At 27.6% G+C, this 13,959-nt stretch overlaps 1 protein-coding gene across 2 annotated transcripts in view; it reads left to right on the top strand.

Annotated features, from left to right (window-relative positions):
- Spf30 (survival of motor neuron-related-splicing factor 30) overlaps positions 1–13,387 on the top strand; it is a 36,738-nt gene extending 23,351 nt beyond the window's left edge. For both annotated transcript variants that reach the window (XM_075370828.1, XM_075370818.1), the window contains exons 5-6: positions 2,970–3,096; positions 13,041–13,387. In XM_075370828.1, coding sequence (XP_075226943.1) covers positions 2,970–3,096; positions 13,041–13,184 — 271 coding nt within the window. In that variant the 3' untranslated portion in view covers positions 13,185–13,387. The remainder of the gene's footprint in view (positions 1–2,969; positions 3,097–13,040) is intronic.
- The last annotated feature ends 572 nt before the right edge of the window (positions 13,388–13,959 follow it).

Raw genomic sequence — 13,959 nt, 5'->3', positions numbered from 1 at the left:
AAATATAATTTGTTTACATCAAAAATGAATTTAAATGTCAGGAAAAGATTTTTGAAAGTGTATGTTTGGAGTGTCGCTTTATATGGAAGTGAAACTTGGACAATCGGATTATCTGAGAAGAAAAGATTAGAAGCTTTTGAAATGTGGTGCTATAGGAGAATGTTAAAAATCAGATGGGTGGATAAAGTGACAAATGAAGAGGTATTGCGGCAAATAGATGAAGAAAGTAGCATTTGGAAAAATATAGTTAAAAGAAGAGACAGACTTATAGGCCACATACTAAGGCATCCTGGAATAGTCGCTTTAATATTGGAAGGACAGGTAGAAGGGAAAAATTGTGTAGGCAGGCCACGTTTGGAATATGTAAAACAAATTGTTGGGGATGTAGGATGTAGAGGGTGTACTGAAATGAAACGACTAGCACTAGATAGGGAATCTTGGAGAGCTGCATCAAACCAGCCAAATGACTGAAGACAAAAAAAAAAAAAAAAAAAAAATATATATATATATATACAAAACTTTTCATTAGATATATATATATATATAAAGTCATGAAAAAATATCCAAATTATTATGGGGAAATTGTTTGTGCTTAAAATGTTCTATTTAATTTTTAATGAATAAGTAGTTACAGACTGGATGTGAAAACATTGCTGTAGAATACATTTTTCTAAAGCTTATTACTACTGGACTACTATTCTAGTTTATACTTATCTGTATATTACTATCCAAAAAAATCCTTTGTAACAACTCATCATGCAATAAATCTTAATGCTTTAGAATATTAATATGATTACTTTTAACTTTGATTGAAAGAAATTAAAAGATTTATCTGCATAATTGGTACTTCACATTGAAATAAACTTTTAATGATAACATATAAATTCATTTCTTAAATACAAAATGGAACAGAAAGTACAAATTGTATTCAGTTAATTATTTTTTATATAAAGAGTATGTGAAGTAAACCTGAACAGTTATCTTAAAAAAAAGAAAAACTTTATTTCTTTTTTTAAATTACAAATTACTTATGTATTACGTGGAATGTTTTCATAACCAAAGTATCCTACAAATAAAGAATTAGTTGCTGATTATTCATTGCAGAAAAATATTTCAGCAGCTTATAAACTGTTCTGTATCCTGTAATGGTAATATTCCAGTTAAAAACACCAATTTCTGTCTATCCATAATCCAGTCATAAAATTTTAATGTGTTTCAGAGAAGTTATTAGATACTTCATTTTTAATCTGGTGTTTGCTATGTGGTTTTAGGATTAACATAGAAGTTATGATTATACCTGTTATTTTTTTTATAAACTTTCCATATTATCAATGTGCTTCATACAAAATGTTCCAGTCCATCAGCATGTAGATGATGAGACATTCTTTTTTGAAACCATTTGACGAGTAACTTCTTTGGTGTCCTCTAACCAAATCCTTTTTGACATGAGTTAATAAAACATATTTTATCTACTTAAAGAATGGCCCTAGCTTTATCTCTGCAAGCTTTTCGTTCTCAAGAAATATATGTCTCTTTTGTACGCCTAAATTTCTTATGAAGATTTGTGAACAGTTGTGATATATACTTGCCAGATTCATCTAAGTCCATATCACTTAGTTGCTTGACACCAAATAGCAACCAATAAGGAGAATTTCTTTATGATTGTGAGATTTACGTTCAGTTTCTGAATTAAGTGGTTAGTCAAATCCTTCAGTTAAATATGAAAGGTTTGAAACAGTGTATTGAAAACAAAGAGGATGAATGAAAAATGTAAACTGGTTTATTAAACATAATTTGAGGCCATTGGAATTTTATTGGTATTTCACACAATTTAGTTTTCAAGATAGTATAAGTTCCAGGTGTTGAGGAAATGTTAAATAGTTTTACTTCTTAATTTTAATTTCCTGTAACAGACATTTTTGACCCATCTTGGTTTGATTTTTTTCCATTTGTTGAGGATTCCGTAACAGTAATTTACTGTTGCAGAATAAAATAGAAATTTACTGTTTTACAAACAGTAAAATTTTGCAATTTTTTGTTGTAATTTATAGTTTATTACAAAACAGTAATTTACTGTTTTGAGAAAAATGGGTTAGAATAAAGTTTGAAAAAAATCAGAAAAGTGTTTAGTGAATTTTGGGCTGTAGGGGACTACAATCTGCAAAGTTTATATTTATCAAAACTTTTATTTTCTGTTGATGTAAAAAGGGTGGTCCATAAAGATGGGCCAAACTGTACATTACTCAGAATGTGGTATACTCAGAATGTGACGGTAACATTGTTCGTATGGTTTGTTCCAAGGCATTTTACATTACCCATAATATTACTGAAAAACAAGTTTTTACAGTACTCAATAAAAAAATTCCATTGGCACAACTGAAATGGACAGCTATGGAAAAAGTGTATTTTCAAATAAAATAAATTATGAAAGGCAGCAATATATTAAGAATACAAAGTTACTGGCTGAAGTTTCTAACCATTGTAGCCTTGGAAGGTTCATAGAATATAAAATTTGAATTTGCCTTATAATTCATATTGAAAGCGATCCTGTTACAAAACATTTTTATGTAGACTATTTCAATAGTAAATTTAATATAAGTTTTAATCTCCATAAAGTGACACTTGTAAGAAATATGATAAAATTGATCTGGATTTTAAAAAAAAGCTTAAACAAAGATACAGATTTGTTAAAATGAATACATTAGAGACAGAAATAGCAGCTCATATTGCAAAATCTAAAAATATGGCATATGGCTTTATAAAAAATGAACTCGTATTCATATCATTCAGTGTTGATCTGTTCAGCAAACTGTTTAATTGATTAAAGGAACGAATGTGGTGCTGTATACTTTATTTTATTTTCATTTAAAATAAGTATAAATGTGTTTAACACTTGTAGAAATTGATTAATTTATGAACTTATTTATAACTTCACTTAAAAGTTATCTTATTTGTATTTTGTGTTATAGAAAACAACCCATTTCAAAGTTAAGAGAATATCAGAAAAAGAAGAAGCAGAAGAAGTTACAGCGATATAAACAATTAGAAGAAGAGAGGGAAACAGAAAAAAACAAATGGCTTGCTTTTAGTTCAAAGGTAATCAGTTTTGTTGTAATTCAAAAAATTCTTTGTTGCTATTTAAAATAATATCTACACTTAATTTTTACGAGGTAGTTAGTTAACCTGTAAACTAAAATTGTGGATTTAGACTGCAGTGAATGAAACTGGAAAACTATACATTTTTGTATAATAAAATGGATAACATTAGTTTTTTTTTAACAAGGTAGTGGGAACTGCTGACACGGGATGCTTATTAATTTTTGGGAATGACTGTGACCCTTGCAGGCCACATATAACACTGATAAACATAATTTTTGTTTTCTAACATGTGATACATGATTTTAATCAGTTTTTTTTTATGCTGAAAACGAATATGAATTCAGAATATTTCTATCACCCATCATTTTTGAAAAATTCTAAATTAAAGGATTTTTTTCATTTTTTGACATATAGTTAGCATTTTAAGCTCCTATATTTCATTTTGTTAGCTCATTTTTTATTGTTTAACTTTGTTAGCATAATTTGTAAGCTATAAATAAACAATACTAGACAAAGAATTAAATAATATTATAGTTGTGACTATGGTAGGTCGTGATATCTTATTATGACATCATATCTAATACTGAAAAGTTAGCTTTCATGGACAAGATTAATCATGTCTGTGCAGGTCAAAACATGTAACTGAAACCTCAGCTGTGTTGTTTGCTTGGAGTTAAGTTGTCTTGTTTCTTTCACTCTTTGGTAACATAATGTTTATTATCTTAATATATTTTTATCCCCTCTCCATATCAAGCTAGGACTAATGAAAAATTTTGTAAAAGCAATGAAGAGGATTTTAATTGTTCTGGATTTTTGTACATCAGGCAGAAATTTCCGAATATTAAGTAAAAGAAAAATTAAAGAAGGAATATTTGTTAGCCCTTAAATAAGAGAGTTGGTCAAAGATGATGATGTATTTAACTCAATGTTAAATAATGCAGAAAGTGCAGCTTGGGCTTCATTTAAAGACATTTGCAAAAATTTTCTCAGCAAGACATTAATTCAGGATGTGTCTGAAGCTATGTATAAAAGAAAAGCATCAGTGAAATCATTCTAACACAGGTATGGCCATGCAAAATTATAAATTTTACAGACTTTAACTATATTTTTCCTTAATTTTTTTTGAAGCGTAATTTATTTAAAAATATGAGTGATAGAAAAATTGTATTTACAGATCTGTAATGTACACAAAAAGCTATTCAAGAAATGGTATTACATTTAGAGAAACATTAAAATTTTTTTTCTTTTTTCTGTCAGAGTTATATATAAATGTGTGTATATATATGAAGTCTGTGTCAAAAAATAACCGAACGTTTTTAATTACAATCCAACAGAGATATTTAGTGACACGCGGTTGACAGAATTGTATTCTGCATAACCTCCTCTGTAATCACATGTTCTTGGATTGTTGATATCTTGTTTAGTTTTCATGTTATTGTTATTTGAGTGCAACATGTTAAAGGGTTAGTAGCAATATTTGCAATGTGCTTTTTTTTTATGATTGAACCTTTGTCTGAATGTCGTAACCATAAACACAGCTTTCGTCTCCCGATACAATCCTTTGTATGAATGTTTCATTGTTATCAGCTTGTTCAAGGAGTTGCCAGCAATTGTCCACTCAATTTTTTTCTGCTGGTCAGTCACCAAACGAGGAACAAACTTTGTTGCAACTCGATGCATGTTCAATTTTTTAGTCAAAATGTCATGGCATGATCCAATCGAGATGCTAACTCTTTCTGCAAGTTCTCTGACAGTCAATTGCCGATTTGCGTGCACCAGATTGTTGATTTTCTGAATGTGTGTGTCATCAGTTGAAGTGAAGACCTTCTTGGTTGAGGGTCATCTTCAATTGACTGACAACCACTTTTAATTTATTTATATAATATTTCCACTATCAACAATATTTAATAGTATGTTTGAGTGCTTTTGGATTAGAAATTCATCCTCAGGAACATTGATGTGTTATAATTATAATTATTTACTTCACATATCATTAACTATACTAACTTGAATTATAAATATAACAATTGATTGTCAAGAGGTAAAATAATGGTAAACGTTATCTGTCATGTCAGCATGAAGGTCTCAATTGTTATGTTCTTTAATATGAAGCAGTATTACCAACTTAAGATCAAAATTATTGTTTAATATTTGTTTGAACAATACATCATTTTCAAATTTGGTTTGGTCGTTTATTAAAATTAATTTAAATTACCACTTTTAAATCGTGAAAACCATTCCCAGCATTGTGTACGACCCAGAACATCATCTCCATAAGTTTGTTTCAAAACTTGAAAAGTTTCTGTGAAAGTTTTCCCTAGCTTAACGCAAAACTTTACTTAGTATCGTTGCTCCCAAAAAACGCACATTATAAAAATCGCTATTAACACTTAAACATGTTGCACTCAAATAACAATAACATGAAAACTAAACGAGATATCAACAATCCAAGAACATTTGGTTACAGAGGAGGTTATGTGGAACACAATATATATATATATTATTGAAATTTATCTTTTAAAGATTCATATTATTCTTCTGTACTCTTAAATTTTGTTAAATAAACCACCTAGTACTGAATATTGAGGAACACATATCTTAACCTTAATTTTTCATAAAAGTACTTTAGTGGGGTCCTGCATCCTCAGTCATGATTTAATTAATTATGTTATTGCATAATAAAAATATTTAAATAATGAAAATTGTGCATTAATTTACACAAGTGCTGCATCTGCTGCAGTTTTTATAAGACCATCTCTCTCTCATACACTGTTTGATGGTTTATCAAATTGAAGTTTTGTTTAACACATATACAAATATGATTAATAGAGCAGTCAAATACGCACATAATAACAAAGAAAAGTTAAATAATGAAATAAATATCATAAAACGTGTAGCGTTTTAAAATGCATATGATGATGTTTGTATTTATAAAAAAAAACAACAACCTATCAGACACAATAACAAAATAATTACCTTACAACCAATACATAATAAGATACAAAAGAGTGAAACAATATACATAAAGAATTTATGCATTAATAATATCATTGAAAACTTAACTAAACTTAACAACAAAGAAATATTCAAACCTAATAACCACATAATAAAATTAAAAAACAAAAAACAAAAATAATAATAAAATAAAATAAACAATGTGTTTTGGAATCTATAAAATTAAATGTAATGATTGTAATGTTATTATATAGAAAAAAGAAATAGATTCTTTAAAACTAGATTTCTTGAACATAATAGAAATTACAAAAATAATAAATTAGGTTTATATAATGTGGCAAACCATCTAATAAATAATAAACATTCTATTTGTGATATTAATCCAAATTTAGAAATGTTAGAAATTAGTAAAGATGATAAAATTAAATATATTAAAGAAATATTACATATGTAAATACAAACAAAATTTTAGTTTGATAAACCATCAGACAGTGTTTGAGAAGGCAGTCTTATAAAAATTGCAACATGCAGCAGCAACACTTACAAATTAATACGCAATTTTAATTATTTCAATCATGACTGAGGATGCAGGATTCCATAAAGTACTTTCATGAAATATTAAAGTAAGATTTGTGTTATCTCAATATTCTGTACTATGTAGTTTATTTAATAGAATTTAAATATATGTATATTTACATTTACTGATGATAGATGAATGTTAACTGTAAAATTGCATATTAAGTGGATCCGTTTAATTATTTCTTGAACATTTTTCTTTGGTATTTATTTGTGAAAATTTTTGTGGTTTTACTTCATTAATCTAATTAAACTTTATTTGAATATATAAAATTTACAAGCAAATGCCATGAGCACATAATTATAGTTTTTAGATAGTCTGACAAAGGCAAGTTGCTCCTGAAAATAGTAGGCATTCTAAAAAATTTAAAAAAAATCTCATGCCAGAGAAAGTAAGTAGGAAGATTATTTTTTGTCGGGTTTTGCATTGAGGCAAAGATGGTGTTATCATCACATCAAAGATGGTTTTATCATACACACCAAAATAAAGTGATAAAAAACCTTGTAAGTGATACTTTTGTTCATCATGGATACTGACAGTATAATACATTCTGGCACTTTATCTCCGTCAATCATGAAATCAATAAATGAATACATCATTTTGTAAAAAAAAAAATTTTAAATTGTCTCTAAATATTGGGAGAGGTATTTTTAATTATGTATTTCATCCAATCCATGCATTTTTTTTATTTGCATAAAAAAATGTTAAAGTGAACTGTATTATTTTTGAACTGATAATATCAGAATATTGATATTATTACTTGTAGCAAGATTTTCAGTCTAATTTATTCTTTGGTGCAATTTGATACTTTTATTGTAATAGTGTGTTCCAGATAAACAGTTTTTTGGAGGTGTGCAGCATTAAGAAAATTTGTTATCTTAAATTTAAATAATTATAGGCTGGCTAACAAAATAAGATACTTGAATTTGAGTTGTAATTTTGCATTGTATAGGTAACAAAGTGGTAACAATGTGATGTTATATGTGCCATGTTTTATTTAAAATAATTTCAGAATGGAGGTTTAATATTCATTTGAAATGTCTTGAAAATTAATGACTTTGTGAATAGATTATTTCTACATTTAAACCTTAAGTAGTTAATCCCTTAACTTATTTTTATTTTTTGTAATCTATTACAAGAAGGCTATGCTGATACATAAAGTGAGCAGATGACTGAAAATTTAAAAATAATTTTTTTTCTTTAATTAATTGTTAAATTTTACTTTTTTCATTCAACAATCAGTCCATATTTATAAATGATGATTTAAAAAATTATGTTATTACTGTTAAAAATTATTTTTGTATAATACATTTTTTTTTGTAGATAAAATTTGTATTTTAGCACAAGTTAACAGACTTGTTTTGTTAGAATTAAAGAGCTTGAAAATTGCACATAAGATTATGTTTATATAAATGGAAGAAATGTGTTTTTTGGTGTTTCATAAAAAAAAAAACAGACATTTGATGTACATTGCTCCTTTATTTATACCTCTAGGTTTCAAAATTATAACAGCCCAATCTCTGGTGTTTTATTTCATTAGTCAGGTTTCATGATTATGTCATTTTTTTAATTTAATTTTTCATCAAGCTTTCAATATTGTTGTTGTACTTTTAATATTAGCATATTTATTAGATTTCTATTTTATTTTATTTGATCTTGAATGATTTATTCATGGCAATGTATAAGTAAATTGTTCAAGAAAGTGGTTGGAAAATTTATGTTTAATGTGTTCCAAATATAAATAGATTTAAAATTTATTTTAAGAATATGTTTTGATTTTATACGTTTTTTTGTATAAATAAATATTTGTATATGGCCAATCTCTGCGGCCGAGTGGTAGTGTATCAGCATTTCATTTGGAGGTCCCTGCACAAGCTTCAAACTTATATGGCAAATTAATCATTTAAAAAAAAAACATTATGCTTTTAATTGCTTAATATATTGTGGTATAAATATATATTCCTGAATTCCATTTTTTTTTAACAAATCACTGGTTTCTTTTTTGTGCTTTTTTAATGAACAACATTTTTCACATAGGTCTTCAGGCCTTTTTAATATACTTTTTTTTAAGTTTTGTGTGAAAATACTATAAACATAAGAATAACATTGGTCTGTATATTATTGTACTGAATAAGGTCAGGTTTTTCATACAGGTTTTTGGTCCGCATAAATGATCTTTATAAATAAGTAAAAATAAAATAAACTTAAAACTAATAACTTAAAATGATTAAAAAAAACTAACTTCAGAAACATTTTTAAATGTAAAGAAAAATAATTTTTTTCCAATTCTTCAAATTTCAACATTTTAAAATTAATACCAAGTTAAAGGTTATTTGGATCAGATGTTTTTTTTTTTGTTTTATTTACCTTGTGACTACTTCAAAATATCAAAATTTAAGAAAGAATTTATCTTTAAGGTGTTTTTCAAAGTCACTTTTTTTTAATGTTTTAATATACAGTCGAACCTTTCTATATAACGAACTTTGATGTTACGAAAACCTTGATTTTAAAATTTTTTTACTACACCGTGACATTTTAATTCAACTATGTATAAATTTACATTTTATACAATTTAAATAGAATTACAGTTTAAATTTACAATTAATATAGAGGTGTGAACGAAATGGTGATATACTGCATATTAACATAATACAGTATGTAGTAATATACAGTAATTTTTATGAAATGTTTTTTTGAAATAATGACATTAAATTTATTATTTTGGACATCTCTGTGAGTTTAAGGTAGTTATTGTTTTAATTTCCGTACCTAAATTTACCTGCATACAAACACAAAGTATTCTTGACAACAGTCAAGAATGGCAGGTTATTTTTATTGAACTGGTAAAGCGAAAATTCCCAAAATTCTCTTATAACCCATTAACAATAAAATTCTAAGAAAAGATTTAAACACATGTTCTGCAGTTATTGTCTGCCTGTACATTAAAGTAACGGAATTTCCCAAAATCCATTAACTAATGTAGTAATTAACTAAAATTACTCTGCATATTTTTATTCATTTATCTAAATGAAACATTATTACAATACGTAGACATAATAAATAAAATTCTTAAAAAACATTTAACATGTACTCCCTGTATTGTTCAGTGTATACATACAGTTCAGCAGTAATTTTTCCTGGGATTAATTAAGTTGGTCCTTTCTTTGGATTGTGTTATTTGTGTTATACAATATTGTACTGTATCTAGTGTGCTGTATACAATGTCAAAACAGAAGTGCCTTAATGTTTCGGAAAAAATTAGCGTTATACACAAAGTGAGACAAAGGTGCTAAAAAAAAGGCATCGCACAAAAATTTGGAATCCCACGAAGTTCATTGTCAACAATTTTAAAAATTAGGACGTGATACTACAAGAACTAGACCAGCCAGCATAAAGAAAATCTAATGAGAAAAAAATAAAAAGGTATGATATCGATGAAGCCATTTTAAAATGGATGACAGTGATGCGTGAAAAAAGCTTCCGTCATCCAGGACATTAATTAAAGAAAAATTCCTGGAATTTGGAGCCTCATTAGGACACAAAGATTTCCAGGCAAGCAATGTGTGGTTAGAGAAGTTTAAAAAAAGACATTGTGTTATTCATAAAGTAATTTCTGGAGAAAGTGCAAGTGCCAGCATAAGTGACTGTGAAATTTGGAAGGAAAATGTGTTGAAACCGATTTTAGAAGAATATCCACAAAAAAACATTTTCAACGTGGACAAGAAGGGTCTATTTTTCAATAGTTTGCCCAACAAAACATTAACTTTTAAAAGTGCTCCATGCTTTGATGGTAAACAAAGTAAACTAAGAATTACAGTGTTATTGGCCGCAAACATGATTGGGACTGAAAGACTTAAAATGTTGGTAATCAGCAAAAGTAAAACTTCACGTTGTTTTCAAGTAGTTAAATCTCAAGAGGTAGACTACACATTTAACAAAAAGGCATGAATGACTACTGACATTTTTACAGATTGGTTAAAAAAAGCTGGACAAACAGATGACCAGACAAAGAAAAATTGCACTTTTTATTCATAATTGTACGGCACATCCTTAAGAAATTAATTCTGTGTTAAATAATGTAAAAGTCAAATTTTTCCAACCAAACTTACCAGTTTATACAACCAATGGTTCCAGGGGTAATTAAAAATCTTAAATTGCATTACCGAAAAAGAATCCTGAAAAAAATTGTAAGCATTGTAGAAAACAATGAGACTGTTACTGTTAATATTGCTGACCTCTGGGAGTGCATTTCTGAATTATCCAGAGTAACAACCAATAATGTTATCTATGAAACAATATACCATTATTTTTGTAAAGCTGGTTTCAGTACCACCACAACAGAATGGAATGAAGAAGGTAATATGACACCAGTTATTTAAAAGTCATTAGTTAAGTTAAAAAGTAAATTTCCTCCAATCTACTGGAAATGTCTGTAATGAAGTTACACTGGATGATTTCATTACTGCTTCTGATTTTCGTTTCTGATTTTCCAGACAATGATGACATACTTCATAGTGTTAGGAAGTCCTCTGAACCGATAGAAGAGATGATGAAGATTGAAGACCAGCTGGAAGAGAGAAAACCTACCGACGTTGAGGTTTTACAGTCATTTAAAACAATTAGGTTTGAACTGAAGCTCAAGGATGAAGTACTTGACAGTATTTTTGAGTAATTAAATAATTATGAAATGTTTTTTGAACGTACCATATTCAAACTCAGAAAACAAATAGAAAATTATATACTATAAACATTTCCTATCAGTATATATCAAAAACTAAACAATGCATTAGGATTAGTGTTTTTTAATCAATTTAAAAAGAAGTTAATGTATTCATTTTTCTTGTTGCGTGAAAAGATTTTGTGCTAGAAATAAAAATACAGTGTGTAAACAACTGATTACAACAATCCTTTAAGTATATTCTGCATCTATTCTAAGTATGAGGTTAGTCTTACCTGAGATACATACTTTTTATACAGTACGTATAATTTATTAGGTTAATATGTAATGCGTGGCATAAAAAAATACATTTACATTTTTTCTGTAGTGATATTAATAACTGTAGTTAATTTTAATTCATCATAAAACTGGATAAAACCTTATTAAAAAAAAATTAGATTAGGAATTCTTGATTTCATTATATAGAGGTTCAAATGTCTTCTTGCAGGTTTCATAACAGCTGTTGAGTGGAGTTGTCATACTGTTTGTAAGCAGGTTTTAAAACTGTTCCAGCTTATTTTACATGTTAGAGATTGTTTATTATTACTGGTTATTACTTTAAAATATAAGGTGTAAAAATTTAATTCACAGAATGTGCCTGTAAAATATGTAAGAACTTTACTATAGGGGGCTTCTTTTTCACATTCCATACTCCCCTTGTGCATCTCTCTGACCTTTCTCCTGTAATACTCTTTATAACATGTTGAATATCAGTAATGCCAGAGAATCATCTTCCTTTAAGATTGGTCTTTAATTTTTGGTTACAGTCAGAAATCACAAAGAACTAAGTCAAGTGAATAAGCAAAAAGGTCTGCTAATAATTTGAACATTAATTTTTTTTGTCAGGCCGTAATTTGTCTTTTTACCTCAAATTTGTAATTTTTTCAGCACTTTCATTTTCTTGCCCTTAATAAGTCTTAAGTCATTACTTGCACACTTAATAATATTCCAGACTAATACCACTTTGTTCATATTTATGCCATTCGATTTTGTTTTTGGTTACTCACATCTGATATTGTTGTTCACATGTTGATAATCTTTGAGTCTTTTCTGTCATTTTATGACACTTGGATTTTTGAAACCATCCACACCTACACCACTTTCAACAGCTCAGTTTCAGTGTCAGTTTTGTAAATTTTTATAAAAAATTAATAATTAATAAAAACTTAATTAATTATGTCATAATTTACTAATAGGTTTCTTCTAATTTTAACCTACTTACAAATAGCTCTATTGGCTTGAAATTTACTCATGCATTAGTAACATAGAAAAATACAGGTACTTTGTGATTCAAACCAACTAATCACACCAACAAGACTGTAGCATTCCTGAGAATTAAATTGTCATACCTCATAAATATCTTGAATTTAAACTTATGACACGAAACTCAAATTTTAACTTTATTTTATTTATTAATTTTTTTGTTAAATTATTAAAGTATTGAAGACTGTATTCTGGTTTTTTGCTAAATAGTTTTTTGAAAATTTCCTTACGTGTAAAGAGCAGATGTTACTTTTTTCTGATTAAACATTACCAAAATTAATAAATTTGTTAGAAAAATTTATACACTTAGGGGTTTAAATGTGTTACAGAAGTTCTGAATTTTAGGTTAGCTCCCTTTTTTTACTTGCTTATCAAAGAGTTTGTTCTAACTTTGTCTTTTTAATGTTTTTTTTTTTTTTTCATGTACAGACAAGTAAAAAGGGGATAATTAAGAAGAGTATATTTGCATCACCCGATAATGTGAATGGCAGAGTTGGCATAGGTACTTGTGGTGTCAGTGGTCGAGGTATGACTGAATTCACTTCAGCAGAGAAATGGAGAAAAGGTGTTTAAAGGTGTTTTTTTTTAATGAGCGATTAGAGTTTTGAACGATGTTGTGATGACAAATTATGATGGCTGGACCGTTGTTTAGTTGGCTGGTTAATTTATTAATCTGGATATTTTATTTGAGATAAATTACATATTACTACAGTTTGTAAATATTGATGTTGTAAATAATTTAGCTAATAATAAATATGTTTCATTTTTAAAATTAATGTGTTGATTTTTAATTATAAATGCTTAAAATGTATACTTTCTTATGATAAGTGTATTCATTTTCATAGATTTTCTAGCTATGAAACAACTACTATACTAATCAGGAAAAGTTAACACTTGTCTTAGAAGAGTTATCTTTTGTAAAAGATCATGTGCTTTTTTGTAAAGAACTTTATAAAAAAAAAGTTGAGTTCTCATTCTTACATTTTTTTTTAGTGTTTTTTTAATTATAATTTGAGGAAAATCTATAGGAATTAGAAATAATTATGCATATACATGCATTATATTTGTCTGCTTCCTTAGTAGAGCAATTTTCACTTTAATTTGGTTAAGAAATAATAAGAAAGATTGTTTCTGTGGTTGTTTTCAGGATTGCAGCCAGCTTTAGAAATGTGTTATTTGACTACAAAAATATAACATACAGAAGGTCATTATTTTAATTAACATTGAGCTGGAAAATAATGTCTGAGGAAAATATTTCCATTAAAACTGCTTGGAATCTTGGCCACCTGTGGAAGAGAGTATAGTTTCTTTACATAAACACTGAGTGCAATATGGTTCTTGTATTACC

This window comes from Lycorma delicatula, chromosome 1 (genome assembly GCF_047948215.1).
Source record: "Lycorma delicatula isolate Av1 chromosome 1, ASM4794821v1, whole genome shotgun sequence".
NCBI lineage: Eukaryota > Metazoa > Arthropoda > Insecta > Hemiptera > Fulgoridae > Lycorma > Lycorma delicatula.
This window is presented reverse-complemented; position numbering and strand designations above follow the sequence as displayed.